Source organism: Camellia sinensis, chromosome 11 (genome assembly GCF_055761805.1).
Source record: "Camellia sinensis isolate YWXY chromosome 11, ASM5576180v1, whole genome shotgun sequence".
Lineage (NCBI taxonomy): Eukaryota > Viridiplantae > Streptophyta > Magnoliopsida > Ericales > Theaceae > Camellia > Camellia sinensis.
Genome location: NC_138971.1, coordinates 161,394,677 through 161,418,868, shown reverse-complemented (window position 1 = coordinate 161,418,868; position 24,192 = coordinate 161,394,677). Strand labels below are relative to the sequence as shown.

The 24,192-nt window shown below is 42.4% G+C and overlaps 1 protein-coding gene across 1 annotated transcript; it reads right to left on the bottom strand.

Annotated features, from left to right (window-relative positions):
* Positions 1–16,897: 16,897 nt before the first annotated feature.
* LOC145802825 (uncharacterized) lies at positions 16,898–17,772 on the bottom strand. The gene is made up of 2 exons (XM_082895616.1): positions 17,667–17,772; positions 16,898–17,535 (listed from the first exon to the last, which is right to left on the bottom strand). Exons 1-2 carry the CDS (start codon positions 17,770–17,772, stop codon positions 16,898–16,900), a joined length of 744 nt encoding a protein of 247 aa, XP_082751742.1.
* Between the last annotated feature and the right edge of the window lie 6,420 nt (positions 17,773–24,192).

The following is a 24,192-nucleotide window of genomic DNA, read 5'->3' as shown; positions in this document are numbered from 1 at the left end:
AACTACACAAGCTAATTAATATTACAAATTAACTAATTTAATTAACGAATTAACTAAACTAATTAAAACAGGAAAACGCCTCGGAAAGCGCGCCGCCATGCGCAAGCTGCCTCTGTTTTCCTTCTTTCACTCTTCTGGAGGCTGTCAAAACCTCAAGGTTGCATCCCTGAGCACTGGGGAGTACCACCGGCTGAATGGGATCATCACCGGCACTGGTATGTGTCCATCGGCACAAAATTGAAGCTGTCGGCAGAGAAAAGGTTGCCGGCCGGCACCTTACACTGCCGGTCGGCAAAGAAAGTCTGCAGGACCTGCAACTCACAGCAACAGAGGGCAAAACAAGGCATGGCAGCACAATTCAAGGCATGTATGCACCAACCATGTCCCTTATCATTGTAATGACTCAAAGGGACATGTGCCTCGGTTCCCGGACCACCAATCACGCATTTCCATGCATGATGGCCCAAAGAACCAAGTATGCAACTTTGGTTTCAAATGTATGCAAACCAATCAAACAAAACTCCCAATCCCTATCACCCAAATCAAGGGACAAGGAATGCATGCTGATGCAATGCAACCTAAGCATGTTAGCTATCATGCAACATGAACAATGCAATGTAATCATGCAAAGCTTACAAGCAAACATGCAAGGTAAGCATGCAAACCAAATAGAAGATGGACTTAAACATGAATTAGGCAGCCCCAAATAGGCCTAAAACAGTGGCCATAGTGCTAAGTGCATGGAGGCAAATGACATGCAAACATGCATAGATACATGGTCCAAGACTTAAGCATAATGAAGCGACTTTTCGACGCATTTGAAAGGCACAAACATGGACAATTTGCATGCAAATTTCAGAGGCTAAACATGATGCAAAACAGCCCCGAAACATAACGAAACAACACTCAACGCATGGAATGAATCCCGAAATGCAAAATTAGGCATACGCAATGGCCTACAGCTATACAAAGCATGCACAACATGGACATGGAGCATGAAGACAGAAGCAAGGCAGCCCTGAGACAAGCATTTTTACAGTTTATGGCATGGCCAAACAGCAAGCAAAGATGGGGCTAAAATGGCATACAAAAACGGCCCTAAACATGAGATTATGAAGCAACTCACAGCTGCTGTCCCCAAACATGTTAGGGCCCTTCAAAAACATTGAAGAGGGGCCCAAAATATGCACATTTACAGTTCATGGCAGCCCCGAAAACAGTATGCAAATATATTAGAAATGCAATGCAAAAATGAGGCTCAAAAGTGGCTATATCATGAGGTATACAAAACATTCACCAAACAAGAAAATACCCTTAATAAAACATGTTCAGGAGGTCAAAATAAAGCCACTTTTAGTTCGGACCAAGGTCCAAAAACAGCAACATCAGGGGCTGCCAAGACATACAAAAATGGGGCCAAAAAGAGGATATAAAGGGAAGTACAACATGGAAGTCCCAAACAGTGTTGAGCCCTTCTTCAATGTTGAAGAGGGGCTCAAAATAAGCCTATTTTCAGTTTACATCAGGCTCTAAAACAGATCATACACAGGCCAAAAAATACATGCAAGATTATGGCATAAAAGGAGGATATTGAAGCAAGTGCAAGCTACTGTCCTCAAACAGCAAGAGGTCCTCAATCAAACATGAAGAGGACCTCAAAATATGATGGTTTGAAGTTTGGGTCGGAGCCCAAAGATGCAAGAAACTATGGCTTATGTATTGATCAAGAAAAGGCTAGAAAAGAGAAAAAAAGGAGCTCACCCTTGTAGACCAAGTCTTGACAGCCTCTTGGCTTGAGTTGCAGCACTCCTAGCTCTGAAAATCAGCCTCAAGCTTCTGGAATGGATGATGGAAGCCTTATGCTATGAGTTGGTGTGTAAATGGCCAAGGATAATGGACTTTTTTTTTTAGCTTGGAAGAGGAGGGTTGAATGTATAGATATAGGTTTGTATGTATAATGGTGCCTCAGCTGGTTTTTCCTCTAACCTAGCATAAGGAAGAAGAGGGCTTCCTTTATAGAGCCAAAACCAAGTGCAAAGCTTCTTGAGGAAGCTAACAAGAGTGCATATCCTCCATACACGTGTATGGAGGATCCTGTCTGTGCCCTCCAGCTGGCACAGCTGGCATACACTCTATCTGTAGAATGCTCCGGAAGGTCGTCGGCTAGCAAAATATGCCGGTCGGCTACAATAAATGGCCGGTCGGCACAATAAATTGCCGGTCGGCACAAACATAGTGCCGATGGGTGGCCGGTGAGGTCAAAAAAGTGCCGGTGGATGTCCAGATTGAAGCCCCGGAAGTTAGCTTTCCAATGGCGCAAACCTTGCATTAAAATTCATTCTGTGCAAAAAGTTATACCCTTTTCCGTGAAGCCGCGCAGATTCGATCCAACCGGGATGATGCCCGATTTCAACTGATCATATCTCCCCCACCCGGACTTGGCTCTAGGAGATTCTTGAGTGCAAAATGAAGCCCCAGAAGTAAGCTTTCCGACGGTGGTGGCCCCATAGCTAAACTCCAAGCGTACAGACAGATAAGCCCGGTTCAGCGAGGGCTGCTCGACTTGCTTCTACCCGGATTCATGCCGAACTTTTCCCAGACCAGTTTTCTCCTCTCCTTTCCTCTTTCTTCAACTCCAAACCCCTAAACAAAGTGTTTTGAAGGATTTGCCTCTCTCCTTGCCGAAGAAATTGAATCTTTGCCCTGCACATCTCTCAACACCGAGCAAACCATCAGTGGTGCCCAAGTCTTAAGGGCGGTCAAAAATGGGGTGTCTACACCCTTTTCGCTGATCGGGCGAACACCATGCCTTTATGCTTGTTGAGCACACTGGTGGACGTCAGGCGGATTTGCCGCTACGACTGGGATGGCGCAGGCCTGGCCACATTGTATGGTTATATGAGCTCTTCTTCCCGCCTCAGCGGACAGCTCCTTGGTGGCTACTGGCGAGCTTAGGAGGTACGTCTTCTTCCCATTTTACATTCCTGCCTTCTACTTTCTGTATTCTGCACACTGCACATATACTGTACACTGCACACCCGGCACACATATACTCTGCTTTACACTGACTGCACACTGCACACACTGCACACTCTGCACAATACACTGCACAACACACGGTTCTGCTATTTTGCTTTATTCTGTATTCTGTCTTATCTAATAGTCATACTGATATCTGTTCTGCAGTTGTGGGTGTATGCCTACTTTCCTAGGCTTGCTCCAGTACCCGATGAGGCGACCCCACTCGGCGTCCCCTTCTCTCATCGCTTTGATGTGCGATGCGTGCGGAGACCACGGGAGTCTCATATTTTCTTCCGCCGATACTTCAACACCATCACCGCCGTGGAGGTATGTTCAACCTTAGAGTTCATTTTTTGGCTTTGCTTCGCTTAGCACTGTATGTTTTCAATAACGGTAGATAATAAACTGCATTTCATTTTCAGATCACCTCGCAGCCCTGGGCTCCGTTGCCGGCCGTGGTGAGGGATCACTATGAGGGCGCAGGGGAGACTGCCCGTTGTCGGATTTTGTTGGAGGGCCCGGTCTGTCGGGCTTGGTACCTGGGCGAGCGTTTCTTGCGTCAGACCCTGGGTTTACCGAAGCAGATAGTGCCGGGTCCACCTCCTGCCCACATGAGAGATACAGAGAGGTTCGCCGCCCAAGAGATGAGGGACTACACTGTCGGCTGGGGAGCAGAGCATCATAGAGGCGAGGGCGACTACGCAGAGTACGTCCGGACCTACATTATGCGACCCTTGAGGGGTGGTCGCCGAGCTGAGGGGGAGAGGCCAGCGGCGCCAGTAGCTGGAGCGGGAGCTGGGGCTGGAGCAGGCAAATTGAGGAGGGCTCGAGTGCATGGCAGGAGCAGAGCTCGGGGGGGACGGGGGACTGGCTGGCCCGCCCTGCCCACTGTACTGTCATATAGAGGGCAGGATGGGGCGACCTACCAGATCCCCTTTGCTCCTCCCCCGGCTGATCATGAGTTAGCCGGTATCCCCGACTTACCTCCGGTATGTATTACTTCATTTTGCATCTTGCATTGTCATTTCATTTCAGTTTATCTGATATTTCGCGGAATACTGATATATCTTATACTCTTGCAGGCGTCCTCCGAGTACACCCGACAGTCCGTGGAGTTGAATGCCTCCATGATGGGGATGCTGCAGCGGACCTTCGACCTTCTGGTCCTCTATAGTATTTCGGTATGTTCTTCTGACAATGGCCTCAAACCATTCATAAGCTGATTCGCGTAATCTGATGCACGACACCACACCTGACGCACTGATCTCACAGCATCTGATATACTGTATACACTGCATTTATACATTGCATTCTGCACTGGCAAACTGCCCATGGCATTCACACATTGTATACTGCATTCTGCACTGATAAACTGCTCACGGCATTCTCACACTGTACACTGCATTCTGCACTGATACACTGCTCACAGTATTCTGATGTATTTGCCTTTTATGTTTTTCAGCCTCCCTTCCTGATTCCTCCGGTGGGTGGTGCTCCGGTTGGGCCTTCTATTCCTGCTTGAGGAGGGCGTGGAGACACTGCACGTCCTCGTACCAGGGGAGGGCGTACTCATGTCGGGAGTAGTTCTCGGGCGTCGACCCCTGATGATGATGATGATGACGGTGATGAGTCCGAGGCAGAGGCAGAGGGCGGGTCATCTGAGAAGGCTGGAGACGACTCAGACTCAGGCTCAGATGGTGACGGTGATGACGATGCCCCTGGACCTTCGTCCAGGGAGAGGGTGAGGACAGATCCCCGGGCCCGAGACTACTGATGATGATCCAGATTGCTACTTTTCTTCCTTTTGTACTTTTTTCTTTTTTTTTTCTCTCATTTTTTTTTTCTTCTCTTTGTTGGTAGTTAGATTACCTTGTACTGCCGCAGGCAGATTTTTGTTTTCAAAGCTATGTACTTGAAAAAGATAATGAAATGAACAAACTTTTTGCTTAAAAAGTGTTACATTTACATATCTCATGTATTGCATCGCATCACATCATGTTACACCTCAATGTAAATGGAATTGACCTGTTGTCTGAAAAATTGAACACTTGCATTGTAATAATCAGATAACCAAACGGCCTCATAGCAAAACAGCCCAGGCAACACACTGCTCAAACTGAACGCACAGCCCATACTCTGTTGAGGATTAGTCTGCATACAGCCCCTAACACCACAGTCAGTTCATTCTGCACACAGCAAATCCTGAGCAAACGGCCTAATCTGACGAGACGGAACACAAAGATGGAACCAGTTGAAGTTGAAGCACGCTCAGATGCCCCGAAATTTTTTTTCTTTGGCTTCGCACAGATGTAGAGAATGGCACAGCACTCTGAGCATAAACGACTAATTTTCGAAATTAAATAAGGGTTTTCAATCGGGGTATCGAGCCTACAACTGAACACAGCGGGGAGGACTCAAACAAAAGGGTACACGACCTAAACACAACGAGACACGCTCGGAAGAAACCTAAAATAAAGGTTGAGGTAAGAAAAACAAAAGACACGACATACAGACGCGTTAACGAAGACGGGGGACCTCAGATCACGAGGAGCCAGTTTCTCTGGGTATTGTTTCCCACCCTTTTCTCATCTGTGATTCTCACATCACTCTGGCACTCAAGCTCGGTTTTTCTCTCAAAACCCTTTGGCTCGCTTTTTCTCTCAACTTACACCTCTCTATTCTTTATTCTCTCATTTTTCGTCCCTCCCCAAGGTGATTAATGAATGAATAGGAAGTTGCGGGTTCATGCCCGATGCCATTAGCTCACAGCTATTTCTTCTGGTGGGTAGAGTGCCCTCCTGGCAAGTATGTTGACGACGGGGGAAAGACAGAACGCCTGACTCAACTGTGCCCCTAGTTCATCATTTTGACCATTTTTTCGCTTTGGTTCTACTAAAACAATTTTGATCAAGATGAGAGTCGGATTAACGTACTTGTTCGATTTTTGATTTGAAAACCATGCAAGTCAGGCTGTAAGCACTGAAAATTTTCCTTTTTGGGTCCAAGAAAATGGTCCAGTTTTGGAAAATGAAATAGTTTTCGAGAAAATAGTCAACCTTAGTAAAAATTTTCAAAAACTATTTTACAAACAGTCAATGCTCAACGAGCATGGAACTTACTCTTTGAAGTGCGCAACCTCGGATCGGAGGCGATGGAAAATTGCCCCTGGCTTGAAGGACACTGCACGGCAACGGAAAGTTGCCCCTAGTTTGAACGGCGACTCACGGCAACGGAAAGCTACCCCTTGTTTGGATGATGCCGCAGCATATTGTAAACAGTCCTCACTGGTGATGATCATGACTGAACTTTCTCAGATACAGAGAAGACGAAGATGGTCAAAACCAATATATGGACACAGTCACTTTGAAGGTGTTGGCGACTGGACTTTGAGATGAAATCGGAACCATTGTATGGAACGAGACGCTATGAAAGCGTTGGGGGCTGGACTTCAGGATGAAGTTGCCTACGTATCCCAAACATGGGAATCAAGCCTTACGTAGTTCCGGTTTAGGTACACTCGGGTATTTTAACCTTTACTTTTCAGGCTCTAACTTTTGCCAAGGTGCCCGATGCGGGTTTTCGACCTTGCGAGCTTCTTTTCATGTTCTTTTGTTCATTTCTTTTTCTTTTCCTTTTCGCATTTTTTTTTCTTTTCTTTTCTTTTTTTGTATTTTTTGCTTTTTTGTATTTTTCTCTTGCTCTAACTTTTGCCTGGGTCGCCCTTCCGGGTTTTCGGCCCAGCGACCCTCTCAAAGGGTGAAAGTGTAACAAGTCCGTGCCAAATGGTTTTTGAAGTTGAAGCCTCTCTGTATCTAGGAGAACGGCTGTTGCAATGATTTGTCGGAGAATCCATCATGGCTGCTCCACGAGCTTCTTCTGGTGAGATCTAATCTTTTTTATTCGGCTTTGGTGCCTCTTGCTTGGGGGCTGCTTCTGATCTGGCCACGCGGGCCTCCTCCGACAGTTGACCGTTGAATGTTCCGGATGAGTTCGTGGTTCAAAACAAACAGGTCGAATCGTGAGGATGAGAGCGATCCTAGGCTGCACAATCTCAAGAGCGGTTCCACACAGGTCTTCACAGGGCCATGTAAAACATTTGTTTTTGAAAGTTTTTAAGAAAGTGACGAATCGCTCGTGCCGAAGATAGTGTGGAACCAATCTGAATCAAGCCAGGGTCCTTCCCAGTACTCACGCTGACAAGCATGATTTCATTCATTAAGGGCTTAGCATGCTTCTCTTTCTCTCAAAATGATCAAAATTTTGCAAAACCCGAGGAATTCCTTCCTCTTCGTTTTTATCACCGCAGTGTTCAAAAGGGGTTTTTGAAAAACTTAGGCTAATGCAATGAGTTTGGCACGCAGGAGAGTAGGCGAGATGTACTGTCAGTCCATTCAAATCCTCTGGCACAACTAACTTACACTGAGAGCAAGCATGAAAATGAGATGGCCATAGCTGTTTCATTCAGATTTGTTGGTATAACTGGCCCCTCGGCAGAAACAGACTCAAAAACAAAAACGGGTAATTACAAGACAAAACGGTGTTCGAGGCAACAACCTCGGAATCACCTGGTATTCTATACAAAGGGGCCTGACTCGCTACAACAAGACAGACCCTTAAGCAAAAAAACAGACTCAAGACAAAGAGACAGACTCAAAACAAAAGACTGACTTGATACCCAAGCCAGAATTTACAAAACTAGCATTCACAGATGCTCAAAAATGCGTGCCAGACACCACATCCAAAATATACCAAATGCCGTCCGCAGGTGGTTCACTTTCTGATTACATACTTGCAGTATCTGTGTCCTCAAAATCCAATAACTGGATGGTAACAGACTTGGCTGAGGTGGGCGGGAGGATAACCTCATTGTCAATCAAATCTTGCACCTCATGACGGAGGCAGAAACAATTGTCGGTTGCATGGCCTGTCTGCTGGTGGTACGCGCAGTACTGAGCAGCATCATGCGTAGCAGGGAGATTCTTCGGGAGAGGCCGAGGCTCCAAGGGTTTAAGGTGTCCCCTCTCGGCAAGGATCTGAAGTGCCTTAGACAGAGGCATGTAGAGAGCATGAAAGACCCTGCGCCCTCGGGGCAGGTATTTTGAAGTCTGAGCGTTCTTACTAGACGCACAAGCGAAAGGGTCGGCAGGCGCCACCTTGGCTTTCTGATCTTTCCTGGGTACAGGGCTGGGAATAAGAGGAACTGTTCTGGCATGGCGGGGCCTATCCCGATTTTCTGACTGACTTGAACTACCCTCAGGTGGAGTGGGGAAAGCATCCTCCACAGTTTTTGCCACAACTGCGGATATCTGTTGCTTATTCATCCCCCCGGCTTTCAAAGCCTCGACTGCCCATAGTAGTTGTTCAATGGGATCGGCATCTGCCTTCACTTTGTCTTTTCCTCTAGCCTCAGCCTGATCGAGGGTTTGGGTTAATGTTGATATGTCATTACCATAGCTGGAGGCCATCTCCGGTTGGCTAAGTTCAATCACAATTCGCCCCAACAACGGGGGGCTCCTGGGGTACAAAACTCCCAGCATATGGTGCGGCTGGAGGTGAAGCTGACATTCCGTAGGCGAGATCCCCCACAGACCTCTGGAGATCACCTATCATCCCCATCAGTTCAAATGTAGTAGGCTCGCGAGCCTGGTATAGCTGGGGGGCCCAGACCGGGTGCGCAACAGGCGACCTGGGTGGATGTGACATATCAATGTTGGTCTCACTTTGCAGAGTGATCCCTTGATCTAATGCGGCTGTCATAACCACGATCTCTTCTGAATTCTGCGTCGTCATAAGTCCTGCCTTAATCAAAGGGGAACACTAGCTATTCTGTACCAATTCTCTGGATACTCTGAACTTAAAGGAAAAACAAACAGTATTTCAGCCCAAACAGATCAACCACAGGTGTAGCCGAACAACTGCACTCTATTGCCGATCACTGTTCCCCAGAATCATTGTTCCCAAAACTGAACCTGATACCCGCAGATAACTGATTCTCATAAACTGATACTGATGCCCTCAGGTCTAATACTCAATCTTGCAAACTGATATGTACGTTCCTGTAGAGATACATTCTAAAAGCACATAGCAGGTAAAGAGAGCCAAAACACCCCTGTGTTAGGGTAGGGTTTCCCTGTCCTATTTTGTCAGGAGCTAGGGTTCTACTATGCACGCAGCAGTTTTCAAACAACCTAACATCGGGTAAGCAACCTGTCCTAGCTTGGAATGGTCACTATGGATTTCGATATGCACTAGGTCGAATGGTCGAAAAGGGTGCCCCGGTAGAACCGGGGTTTGTGTTCCCATACTGTTAGAGCCCATAACCAGTCAGCCTTATGGTCATGCCTTGACAAGACAAGCCTCCGGCAAACCGTTCAGGAATGGCAGATGGCAAACACGGTGTCCTAGGCGCACCAATGCACATGCAATGCAAAGAGACACATAAATGAAATCAAAACAGGATATCATGAGTTCGAGTCAAGCTCTCTAAATCCCCAGCGGAGTCGCCAGAAACTGTAGACGCGCCCGCGGGCCTCACTACAGTTCGGACTCGATTTGTGTCGCGATTCTTAATCTGAACCAAAGAGTCTAAATCCGGCAAATCGTTTTGAGAAACTGATTTTTTGAAAAGAAGTGCCAAACATGGACTGCTTTGCCAGATACAGAGTCGCCACCTAAATATTTTAAAATGGGAAAATTTAGGAAACCCTGACTCGGTGCCGAAGGCCACGTGTCCGTCATCACCAAAGTTGCCTCGGCTCGGGAACTTGGGTACGATCGGGGAAGGTCAGCTATGAGCACCCCCTCTCGCCCGATCTGAAGACCGGCCTCTACTAACCGTGATATCCAATTTTGAAAACGTTATGTGTTCTTAATCCGGTTATTAGTTTAGAATTACTATGTTATGCGCACAGTAAACAAATATAGACCAAATCGCCTAAATTGGAACAAAACATTTCATGCTTGTTTTGAAAATGGTTTGCTACTCGTAAGTAGGCTAAAATGCAGGTTTTGCCACCCTCGAGTGAGCTTTTAGAAAAGATGGTTTTGCCACTATCTAGTAGGCTTAAAACTCACAGTTTTAATGCGTTATCCCAATTTAGGTAATTCAACCTCCATCCACAGGCATTCAAGCAGTTATATCACATAAGCAGCTAGCCTCATGGTAATCATGCAATTATGGCAACACTCACACGCATGCGGTATGCTAAAGCAAAAGGACTTACAGAGTACTCCAAGCCAAAACAGAAACTAGTTAGTAATCATATGCATGATCCTAGTTCATGTTAAGATGGCTAATGTAACACATGCGGAATGTCACTAGAGTAAGCTCGGCTAGTCTATAAATGATATGTGAAAATGCACAAGTAGCATGTATTCAAGTTAGATTTGAAATACTTATGCAGTTAGTATGATGCGCCGAGCCTGGTGCATGCAATACTGACGAATGATGCACGCATGCATAGCATAAGGTATGCTAAAGTAAACATGTCCTAATACTAACCATCAAAAGCAGGTAAGTAAAAGGGAGAAAGAAGTGGGGGTTGGAAGACATGCACACACGCACCCACACTTATTACAAATTCACCCTCGCTCGGAGGGACCAAAAGAATAATACAAATTAATTAACTTACAAGCTAATTAATTATTACAGACCAATTAATTAATTAACAAATTAACTAATCTAATGAAAGCAGTAAACGGCCTCGGGAAGAGAGCCCAATGCAATGCGCGCTCGGCTCCGCTCGGAAAGTCACTGCCATGCACAAGTTTGCCTCTGCTTTGACTGTTCTGCTTCTCTGAAAATTGCACAAGTCCCAGGGAGCACTCTATGGACACTTTGGAACACCACCGGCTAAGTGAGATCATCACCGGCCATTTAGAATGGTCATCGGCTAAACGTTATGCTCTCGGCCAAACCTGTTTTGCCGGTCGGCACCCAACACTGCCGGCCGGCCAATTCTTCCTGCTGAAACCTGCAGTTGACAGCAGCAGAGGGCAAAACAAGGCATGGCAATGTATTTCAAGCAAGTGTGTGCACCAACACATCCCTTATCATGTTTGTGACTCAAAGGGATATGTTCCTTGATTCTCGGACCACCAATCGCGCATTTCAATGCGTGGTGGCCCAAAGAGTCAAAGTGTGCAATTTCAATATGGAATAAAATGCACAAAACAAACAATGGGCCCCAACCTCCATCATAATCAATTCAAGAGGCAAGAGATGCATGCTTAATGTTATGCAACCTAGGCATGGAGGCTAAGTATGCAACATGAACATGAGGACAAGTATGCAAGTTAGCAAACATGCAAAGTGTAATCTTAACCATGCACACATGCAAGGCATGTAACATGTTAGGAAACTTAGCAAGAAATGCATGCCAAATGCAACACCATTTAAACATGCAACAAAATGTCATGAGCCAAGTACCTAAGCATACAAACATGCATGCAAACATGGTTGAATACCTAAGCATATAGAAGCAACTTTCAAGCACACTTAAAAGGGGCAAACATTGGCACATAGCATACATGATAAGCTTTGAAAAACATATAGAAGATGATGCCAAATCAACCTACCAATGCAAGCAAAGCATGCATCCAAGCCCAAGGACTTAAACTATGATCATATGACACATGAAGCAAATGATCAAAGTGAATCAAAACAGTCCCAAATCATGCCAAATTAAGGTCAAAGACACACCTAGATGGCATCTAAATGGCCTATACATGGAAGCATACAAAAGGGGCCAAACATGGAGCATAAGATACCAACCTCTTAAAGCATTAAAGGAGCATCAAATGCAAGCATACAAGCATGCTATAAGGACTGAAATGGCATGATAAGTGGTTCCAAACCACTGAAACAAAGCAAGTAAAGCATGCTAGGGGGGGTCAACACTCAAGGCCTACAAGGGAGATTGCATGGTAGCTATAAAAAGCAAAGCATGGATGACCCAAATGACCAAAAACAGACCTTAAGCACACTAAAACATGCATAAAAGCTTCACAAAGCTAAGCCAAAACATGCAAGCATGGTGGTCTAAATGCTAGGCACAAGTTAAGGCAATTCATGGCATTACAAGACAAGCATGCAAGGCAAGCATGGTGTGTCTAAACCAACTAAAAACAGAGGCATATTATGACATAATAAGCACAAAAATCTGCTAAAGCATGGTCAACATGAAGCTTAGCTAGGTGCTCCCTTAAGAGGCCAAAAATGGTCCTTTTCAAGGACAACAAGGAGAGGGGGTGGCCCTCTCCTCCCTAGAACCTCAAGGCACCATCCTCACCTCTGAAATCCCTCAAAATTTCAGTGGTGAGGAGGCCCAAACACCAAGGTCCCGGAGCTCACTCAAAATAGCACAAAATGGGGCCTCTCAAGGCCTAAGAGGGGTCAAACACCTCCAAACCACAAAACACTCTAAACAAACTATTTAGAGGGCTCAAAAACAGAACTTTTTTATATTATACACTATGCTCAAAAATAGTTCTAAAATAGTCAAAAATAGTATGCAAGAATGGGAAATAAAAGGGCAAGATTGTTACCCTTGAAGACCTCTTTCACAAATGAAGCTCCAGCAGCTCCTTAAGCTCCAAACCAACTCCAAAACTCTAAAAACAATCCCTTAGAACCTCAATAGTCAAGGGAAGGTGTAATGGTGGGTGTTTGTGTGCAATACTATGAACAAATACACCTAGAACACTCAAGGGAGGGAGAGATATAGAGATAGAATATGTATAAGTTCTAACCCTAGAACCAGAGCTTCTAACAATGTTTTTTCTCTCTAAAATGTCTAACCCTAAAGCCAAGTGGGGAGGGCTCCTCTTATAGAGGAGCCAATCTTGTAAAGCTTACAAGGTAAGCTAACAAGAAGGCCATCCCTCCATACACGTGTGTGGAGGGGAACAAAATGCCATACAGCTGTATTAAAATATCTGCAAAAGCAGATGAACAGTAGTCGACTGCTCAAAAATGCCATTTTGACAAAATTGACTTCCGACCGGCAACAAAGAATGCCGACCGGTAATATACATTGCCGATGGCAACAAAACACCAGCCGGTGGCCTCTGGCCATGGCCGGTGATGTGTGGGGATGCCTCACAAGGCATTCCCTGCCCCTCTAAGGCAAAACACAAGTGTTTGGTGCAAAACCAGACACTAAACAGTCGAGTTCAGAGATCCTGAGGCAAGGCGCGTAGCCGAGACCTCCGGGAACTCCAAACGAACACAAACATGGATGATCACTGGGTGTTCAAACGGTGACGTCCAAGTCTTGAGGACGGTCAAAAATGGGGTGTCTACACCTAGGCATTCCTAGGCCATGTTTATGGCCCTTTTATGAGGATTAAAGGTTAGAAACACACTAAGAGCCAACGACGTAAGTTTTGTACTTTTAGAACGTGTGTTTCAAGTGTGTATCTGTTATGTGTTATGTAGGTCACGTGCCGCGTTCTGTTTGACTAATCTACTCCGTCTGTTTGTCTCAAGGCCAACTGTGAGTAATAACTTAGTAAAGTTATGTTCAACTGTATCTATTTTCTGTGTGATAAAATAAGATCTGTTTTCTGAGATGATATGTTATATACAATGAATGATTGTTCAATTTCTGATATGTATTCGTGACATCCTTAGCATCATGTGATATCTATTGGCTATTACCCGGTATCGGAGGTTCTTTTATGAAACTTACATCCGTCTGCACTCTGTTACCTATACCGGAGGCCCCGTCATGGGGGCTCAGCTTCTGTTCTATTACCCAGATCCGGAGGTTCCTTTAAGGAACTGGTTACTTGTAACCCTCACGTGTCTGCCTCTGTTCTGTATCTGCTCTGTTATTGCTAATGGATGTATCACGTAAACTCAAGCCTGACTTATTATTTATGTATATGATCTGGACCAATTATGGATTTGATACGAAACTGAATTATGATTTCTGAATCTGTACGGACTCATTCATTGAAACCCCTTTACTCTGTTATTATTCACTAGGCTTTCGCTCACAGTTTATATTATGTATGTAGGTGAGTCGATGTGTGACCAGGGCCAGAGTTGACGGCCTTCTGTTTTGTTTTTGTCAGCCAACTGCTGTGCCTCCCGAGGAGGTTCCGATCGAAGTCTAATGCCATGGCTGTTTTTGTATTCACGCTAGTCTCTGTGACTATTTTGTAAAGTCAGGTTTTGGGATGTACACTTTTGTAAATAATTTGTAAATATTGGCGTCCTTTGACTAGCATGCTCATGTATATATATATATATAAGTTTTGAAATCTACTGTCTCATGTACGTTATCACAGCTCATTGGACCTTGTCTATTTTATATATTTGCTTCTGCAGCCCCTTATTATTTGCTAATCTGTCAAGAGGCCTTTGGTAATCCAAGGATTACTGGCTAGTTACAATGCTAGACCTACAGGGGCGGGTTTGGGTCGTGACAATTATGCATATGTTCCATGATTGGCGGTAAGGCTACCCGATACGTCACCGGATTGATTTTCTCTAGGATTTCATATGGCCCAACATATCTCGGTGCCAATTTTTCTTTCACTCCAAATCGTGTTTGGCCTTTCATCGGAGTTACTTTGATAAACACGTGATCCCCGACGTCATATTCTCTATTTCTTCTGCGGACATCCGCATAACTCTTTTGGCGACTTTGTGCAGTTTTCAATCTCTTTTGAATCAGTTTCACTTTCCCTGTCATTTCTTGCACAAGTTCTAGTCCTAATAACGGTTTATCGCCCACTTCGGCCCAACAAACCAGAGAACAACATTTCTTGCCATACAAAGCTTTGTAAGAAGCCATTCCGATACTCGAATGGTAGCTATTGTTATACACAAACTCGGCCAATGGTAAGTAGGTCTCCCAATTACCTTGGAAATCCAACACACACATCCGCAACATATCTTCCAAGGTTTGATTGGTTCATTCAGTTTGGTCGTCTGTCTGTAGGTGATAAGCACCGCTTAGCTTCAGTTCAGTCCCCAAAGCCTGTTGCAAACTTTGCCAAAACCTTGACATGAACGTCGAATCCCTGTCAAATACAATGGATATTGGCATCTCATGCAACCTCACAATCTTATTTATATAAATATTAGCCAACTTGTTCATGTTATAAATAGTTTTAATAGGTAAGAAATGTGCGGATTTACGGAAATGATCAACGATTACCTAGATAGAATCCATACCTCGAGTGGAACGAGACAATTCAACAATGAAATCCATCATAATGTGCTCCCATTTCCATTCCGATATTGGAAGCGGCTGAATTAATCCAACAAGTCGTTAATGTTCGGCTTTAACTTGTTAGAAATGTAAACATCTTGCCACATAGTCAGCGATACTTTTCTTCATTCCAGGCCATCAGAAATTCTGTTTCAAGTCTTGATACATCTTTGTAGTCCCTGGATGCATAGCAAATTTAGAGTTATGAGCTTTAGTCATAACACGTTTTCTTAATTTAGAATGATTTGGTACACAAAGTCTACCCTGAAATTTCAATACACTGTTCTTCAACACAAATCTCGGCCTTGGCTTTGAGTCAATCTCATCAGCAATTTTCTTCAAAGACTCATCTTCAAGTTGTTTCTCTCTAATTTCTTCAATAATTATAGGTTGAGCAGAAATGACGGCTAGGATTCCACCCTGTTCACGCAGCTATCTCAATTTCACTCCTCTCTAGGTCACATAATAATTCTCTTTGGCTAGTGAGCAAGCATGACAAATTTCCAATAGATTTTCGGCTCAAGGCATCCGCCACTGTATTAGCTTTCCCCGAATGGTACAAAATCTACAAGTCATAATCCTTGATCAATTCAAGCCATTGTCTCTGTCTCATGTTTAGTTCTTTTTGGGTAAAAAGGTATTTCAAGCTTTTATGGTCGGTATACACCTCGTAAGTCACACCATACAAATAGTGTCGCCAAATTTTCAAGTCAAACACCACGGATGCTAGTTCAAAGTCATGTGTCGGATAGTTCTTTTCATGTGGTTGAAGTTGACGAGAGACATAAGCAATCACTTTACCATTTTGCATTAGTACACATCCTAACCTTTGTAGGAGGCATCACTGTAAATCTAAAACCCATTAGTTTCGTTAGGTAATGTCAGAATTAGTGCAGTCACCAGTCTAGTTTTTGGGTCTTGAAAGGCCGATTCCATTGATCATTCTAATCAAATGGTACATTTTTCTGGGTCAGCTGGGTGAGAAGCAAGGCAAGCTTAGAGAAATCTTTCACAAATCTGCGATAATAGCCTGCAAGTCCTAGAAAACTTCTAATTTCAGACACATTGGTTGGCCTTGGCCAATCTATAATGGCTTTAATTTTCTGTGGGTCCACTGATATACCATCCTTGTCAATCACATATCCCAAAAATGCTATGCTGTCAAGCCAGAATTCACATTTGGACAATTTTGCATACAACTTCTTTTCTCTCAAAATCTGTAACGCACTTCTCAGGTGCTGTTCATGTTCTTCCCTGCTTTTTGAGTAAATCAAAATATCATCAATAAACACAACGATAAACTCATCAAGAAATTGTTTAAACACCATGTTCATTAAGTCCATAAATGTTGTAGGTGCATTAGTTACCCCGAAGGGCATTACCAAAAACTCATAGTGTCTGTATCTAGTTCTGAATGCTATTTTCTCTACATCTTCTACTTTGACGGTTAATTGGTGATACCTGGATCTAAGGTCAATTTTGGAAAAGACTTGCGCTCCATGAAGTTGGTCAAATAAATAGTTTATCCGGGGTAGAGGATATTTGTTCTTAACAGTTACTTTGTTTAGTTCTCTATAATCTATGCACAGTCTCAAAGACCCGTCTTTCTTTATAACAAACAAAACTGGAGCACCCCAAGGTGAAGTGCTCGGTCAGATGAACTTCTTGTCTAACAACTCTTGAAGTTGGACTTTTAACTTTTTCAATTCAGAAGTTGACATTCTATAAGGGGTCTTAGAAATTGGTTGTGTCCTGGGTACTACATCAATGGTGAACTCAATTTTCCTATCGATTAACTCTCCAGGTAGGTCATTAAGAAATACATCAGGAAATTCACAGACCATAGGAATCATTTCCACATTAGCACTATCCGAAGACATAGTCAACACACAACACAAGTAGCCTCGACACCCTTTCCTTAACAATTTTTCAGCATTCATAAATGAAATCAAGTATGGCGGAGGAACTACCCCATTTCCAGTAAAAACAAACTCAGGTATACCAGGTGGTCTAAACACGACAGATTTACTCACGCAATCAATGGTGGCATAGTATTTCGTTAGCCAATCCATGCCAAGTATGCAGTCAAAATAATCAATACTCAATGGTAACAAATCCACATACAATGTCACATCTCCAATCACAATATCACATGCCGGGTAAACATAACTACATACCATAGGATCTCCAGAAAGCGTAGTCACAGATAGTAAATAATTCATAGGTTCTAATGGTCGAATCAATTTTCGTGAAAAAGCATGCGACACAAAAGAGTTTGTAGAACCAAAATCTATCAAGACATACACATTTTTTTAGCATAGATGGAAATTATACCTGACACCACAGATTCGGTGTTTTGTACATCTCCCGACACTAAAGCAAACACTCTCCCTTGCCTTAGCGTTTCATTCCCGGTATTACCTTTGGTATTAGTTCTTGCATTGGTCCTCATTACAGGAGTAGATCCGACTAAACTTACTGCAGGGTGGTTAGCATTGTCAAATCTCAGCAGACAATCTCTAATCATGTGGCCAGTCTTGCCACACCAAAAACACGCACCTGAGGCATGATAACACATGCCTTTATGCTTCCTTCAGCAATTGGGACAGTTTGGAATAGAGCCACTACTCTGGCTAGAGCTACTGGAGGATCCCATATTCTGCCTTTTTTGAAAATGACTGGCCCTTCTTGAAATTGAATCCAGATCGTTTACCCTTTCATTCAGTTGTCGGAGATAGAGCTTGTTTCTTTGCTGTCAAAATCGCCTCTGCCATCAATGCTTTATCAAGTACTTCTACATAGGTCGACAACTTCAAGATGCTAACTCGGTCAAACACTTCTAAATCCAAACCGCCTTCAAATTTTTGTGCCTTCTTGTAATCAGTATCCACCATGTGTGGAGAAAATCGAGCCAATTCAATGAATTTAGCTTCATACTCAACTATAGACATTTTTCCTTGCTTTAGTTCTTGAAATTTTGAACCTTTTGATCTTTGAAGCATTGGGGAAAATACTTGTTGTAGAAAATCTCATTAAACTGAGTTCACGTCATGTTCCCATTATTAGTTTGAATCGATAACCACCATCTCTGAGCTTCATCTTTTAACGTGTAGGTGGCCGAAAGAACTTTTTATGTTTTGGAGCAAGGAAATACATCGAATAGTTTCTCCATTTCAAGCAACCAGGGTTCTGCCTTTAAGGGTTCAATGCCACCCAAGAAAGTTGCCAGCTTCATCTTCATAAACTTCTAAGTCAAGTTGATTATATCATTGTTATTTGGCTCATGTTGTACTGGTAGAGACAGGAGGGCCAATGTTGTTACCTCTTTTGTTGTGTCAGTGTTTTAGTCAGAGCTGCAAGCATTTGTTCCATACGATTCATGTGAGTCTTAGAGGATTTGGTAGCATCATTACTTCTTGTATTCCCCATTTTCCCTAGGTAAATAGAGCACTATAAACATAGGTAAATAGTCCTTTTCACAATAGTTAGATCATTCTTTTTAATTTCGTGCGTTCATGTTCAGATTCGATTTTCTCATGTACATAAATTAACAAACACACACCCACATGCAGATGCTATGTCCCTAATTCTTTCTAGGACATCTTATTGCTCATATGGATTCGTGCATGCGGTATAACTCGTGCTCTGATACCACTCTGTTACGACCCAAACCTGTCTCTATAGGTTTAGCATTGTAACCTGCTAGTAATCCTTGGATTACCAAAGGCCTCTGAACAAAATGACATATAAATAAGGGCTGCAGAAGCAAATATATATATAGAAACATACGCAGTCCATTGAGCTGTGCTGACATACATGGGACAAAAATTTAAAACTTGTATCAAATATGTATACATATATGACGTCAAATCCACATAAGTCTTGCAGCACCGTAGAAGGTGTGCGGATAAACAAGAACAAAACAAAACGTTCACAAAACTTGTCTTTTTAAATGGGAACCTCCCCAAGAGACACTGTGGCAGGCTGACCCAAAACTCTCCAGGCAGCAGCTTAGGCCTGGTCACGCGCCTGCTCACCTACATACATAATATAAACAGTGAGTGGAAGCCCAGTGAATAATAACAGAGTAAAGGGGTAAATGAATGATGTCCCACCAAATTCAGAAAATAGAAACAAAGTCATATTCATATATTTGTTTGAATCATATACAGAAATCAGAGTTCATGCTTTTTCATATATGGTACATTCATTAGCGCTAACAAAACAAATATAGATCATTAAGGGTCATACTTGTCAGTTCCATAAAGGATCCTCCGGTGCCGGGAATAGACAACATGCTTGCCAGTTCTACAAAGGAACCTCCAGTACTGGGAACAGATAACATACTTGCCAGTTCCACACAGGAACCTCCAGTACTGGGAATAGATTACATACTTGCTAGTTCCATAAAAGAACCTCTAATACCGGGAACAGATCATATACTTGAACCACAGAATTATTGCCACGAGTGCTTGTCAGAAACTGGACAATCATTCATTGTACAAAGCATAACATTTCATAAAACAGATTTTATTCCACATACAGAAAATAAATAAAGTTGAAAATAGTTTTACTAAGTTATTACTCACAGATGGCTCCAAAGCAAACACAGAGCAGACAAATCAGGTAACTTGCAGCGCGTGACCTACACAGATACAAAACGCATACGTACTGAATTACACACTCAGAATTATTAACTTAGTTCTTCCTTCTTTAGGTGTATTTCTATTTCTTATCCTCATTAATATGTCTTTAACTAGGGCTTAGGAATGCCTAGGATGCAATGAGGATGCTGAAATGCACTTGAAAACACTTAGGCAAATATGTTGAAAACAGGGACCTCGTCCGAGCGTAACTTCCTTTGCTCGAGCGGAGGTTCCAAAGTGGTCGCTTGAGTTTAACATCGGTCGCTCGAGCGGTATGCAAACTTCTGCAAAAGTACTGATTGTGTAAATTCTGCACTTAACAGCCGCTCGAGTGCAACTCTTGTCGCTCGAGCGGTCTGCAAAAATGATAAACTTCTGGGAGCATGCAATTTACGCTCGAGCCAACTCTTGGTCGCTTGAGCAGAAGTGCAAAACAAAGGGTGGCCGCTCGAGCGCAAGTTCTGTCACTCAAGCGAGGAAGCCGAATTCTGGAATTTTTAGATTTGCATTCAAGTTCAAAACTCCACTTCGAAACTGAAATTCATGGTCTTTTGGGCCAAAAACTAAAGGAAACTTGTACAAACTTGTCAAACGTCAAGAATTCAAAATCATTTCGCAAAAAATCAAGGCCCAAAGCATGTCAATTCTTCACAATTAAACTTAAAAGTGTGAAAACATAACATACATGTGATGATGCAAGTTCAACGCTCCTAAAACATGAACATATGAAGGAATACAAGCGGAACCAAGTTAAATTTTTCAAAGTATCCAAGTAAAGCTTCATGTATGTGGAAAATTCTTTGATTTCAACTTCAAAAGCATGAGATTTATGCATGCACGTATAATTCACTCTCATTTTCACCTATCTAAACTCAATTCTAGCATTACACAACTTAATTCTTTGAATTCATGTGCTAGTGACTCAATCCCAAAGCTAGAAGGTTGAATTCTTACCTTAGTTGATCAATTACACTCTAAATGGTTAATTGTTTGAGGTCCCAAGCCAAAACCTCCAAGTTCTCTAACAATTCCCTTGTTGATCACTTCCCTCTTGGTCTCTCTCTCTCTCTCTCTCTCTCTCTCTCTCTCTCTCTGTCTCTCACATACACACACGTTTGTAGGCTAAAGAGATGAGGAAATAAGTGTGTATCCAATATTCTAGAGTCATTTCTTGGCCTTATATAGGCTTGATTAGAGAATATCAGTAGTGACTAATTAATTGCTATTAATTATTCTAATTTAATTCATTCCGAATCAAATCTTAATTAAAGCTACTAGAAAATTTTAAAAATTCTAAACAACACATGAATCAAGTCAATTTCTTGATCGGATGCCGATAAGGCCTTCAATTCGTAAAACAAAACATAAACATGAACATATATTCCTACAGTAGATAGATATAAACACAAATAATGCAATGCACATGGAAGTAACTCAAGATTTCATCTTAATTACTTATTAAGCATCCTTAATCATGGTTTAACGGTTAATCATGGGTCAGGGTTATTACACGGTGCAAATGTCCAGTAGGCCCCGGTCTTTAAGTTGTCGGACACTCTACACAGTGGGCTGATGGCGTCGGAAGAAGTCCACATCAAAGAGTGTCACAGGCAATTGGTTTGTTGGCCCAAGTGTTGGTTGGCATATCCCTAGTGGCGATGTTAGCATTGCGAGGCAGCTTGGGTGCTCGGCGGGATGATATAGGTATATCTACACAAAATAATACAACCAGCACAACAAAAGATGTAGAACTATTATATCAGTACTTATCAAATATCGCATGCATACATGAATCACTCAAAATCTCATTGTCATCACATCACCAGGTTTTTTTTTTAATACCCTAAATTAACTTACACTAAGTTAGTATGAAAAAAATTGACAAACGCAAATATGAAATACAAGGAATAAATAAATAAGTTAGTAGAGGAAAAGAGAAGAAAATAAAATAACATAAAATAAAATAAAATACAAAAAATAAATATAAAAATTAAACCACTAACCAATTAAACTAATAATTAAATCACTAATTAAAAATAAAACTAAATCACTAACTAAACAATGAAAACAAACAACTACATTATACAAAAATAGGCTACCACAAGCTAATTATTATTATTATTATTATTATTATTATTATTATTATTATTATTATTATTATTATTATTATTATTATTATTTGTGATTTTTTTTTGGGCCGCACGTGCGCCGGAGATGGCCCATGTGCAGTGGTTCTGTTTGTTTCATGCCTAGATTTTTTTTATTTTTTATATGAGGATGAAGATCATAGACAACGATGATGAACAAGGCTCAAAAATCAACATTAAACTACCAATGGACTAATATTACTAGTGAAAACTAAGGAATCTAAACAAAAAGAGAGTGATTACCTTGATAAATGAGGAAGAAAAGAAATTAAGAAGAGGATGCAGGTCCGCGGGGAAAAATGGCCACTGGAAGGTCACCGGTCGGAGAAGATGGTGATGCTCCGGTGGGAAGATGGTGGCGAGTGAAAGTTGAAGGAAGAAGGAAGAAGAAGTTGGTGATGGTGGGGTTTGATGAGTTTGTGGGTTGTGGAGTTGAGAGAGAGAGAGAGATAGATAGAACAAAGGAGATGATGACAGATAGAGAGAGTGTGTGCTGGGAAAAGTGATGGTCAAAAGTGGATCTAGGGTTGTCTTATAAAAATCTTTTTTTTTAAGAAATAAAAAAAAATAAGTAAATAATAAATAAAATCTGCAAGATTTTTTAATTTTTTTAATATTATTATTTTTTATTTTTGAAGAAATAGAACATAAGTAAATAAAAATAAATAAATAAATAAAATCTGTGAAATTTTTTTTTGAAGAAATAAAAAATAAAATCTACAAGAAATTATTATTATTTTTTTGAATGGACCGCTCGTGCGGCCCAAGCACTGAATTATGAGCCGCTTGTGCGGCGGAATTGGGCCGCTCTAGCGACGTTCAAGCAGTAGCCATTTAGTCCTGGGCCTTCGCTCATGTGTTTTGTTTTTTTTTTTGGATAGGTCGCTCGTGCGCCCATTTGGGCTGCACGAGCTTTGAATTTTGGGCCACTCCAGTGGTGGAAATGGGCTGTTTCTAGCTGCACGAAAGCAGTGTGTGCTTGGGCTTGGGCTGCTCGTGTGGCCTGGCCCTTCGCTCAAGCAGCCATGCTTGGGACCTCCGCTCTTGCGCCCGTGTGGGCCGTATGAGTGGTCTGCTGCAAATATTTTTATTTTTTATTTAAAAAAATGGCCTAAGTACAACCCAGAACATTTCAAAACCATTTCTACCTTCAATGCATATCTGAAATAAAAATAGCACGTCGAAAACATCTAAATGCTCAACAAAGGTATAATCTTCACGCGAAAACAATGGGTATTACTTTTCTCCCTAACAATATTTGTAACTTTCCCTATTCTCTAATAGATCGACAAACTAGGTTGATTCGGTATCTAGAATTGAGGCGCATAAAGCTAAGTCAACCTATGGGGCTGCCATACAGAGTTCAAGCCGGGGTAGTTTTGAAGCAATCTTCACACCCCTGGGTATTTAAACTGGACTTTAGTCTCGAAAATTCCAAACCTTTGTGTTCCAAGCTTTGCTTTTCGAACTCTAGTTTCCACTGTCTCAGTTGGTCTCCTAGGAACTCACTACAAACACAGTTAGGTGGCTATACCAGACCATCAGATGTCGTTCGGGCACGACAAACACCAAATGAATTACACCTTTAGAGGATTTAAAGTCTCCTAGACTAAAAGCAATTACTATGGAAGATATATTTGGTCCATCAAGTGGACAACCTCAATCATCTCTCATTTCTCAATAACATCCACGCAATGTCTCAATCTTTGGCCATTGACCTTAAAGGTCCTACCATATTGTGGATTTTTAATCTCAACCGCCCCATGCAGAAAGACTTTAATAACCTCATATGGACTATCCTACCATGACCGGAGTTTTCCTAGGAGCAAATGCAATTTGGCATTGAACAACCACACTTTTTGGTGAAGCTCGAAAGACTTACGAGAAATGTGTTTATCATGAAATGCCTTAGTCCTAGCCTTGTAAATTTTAGAGCTCGCATATGCATTGTTGCGGAGCTCCTCTAACTCATTAAATTAGAGTTTGCGATGGTCACCGGCTTTGGCCATATAAAAATTGAACTTCTTAATGGCCCATAAAGCTTGGTGTTCTAACTCAATAGGGACATGACACGGTTCACTGAACACAATGCTATATGGAGACATCTTGGTGGGTGTTTTATATGCAGTATGATAGGCCCAAAGTGTATTAACC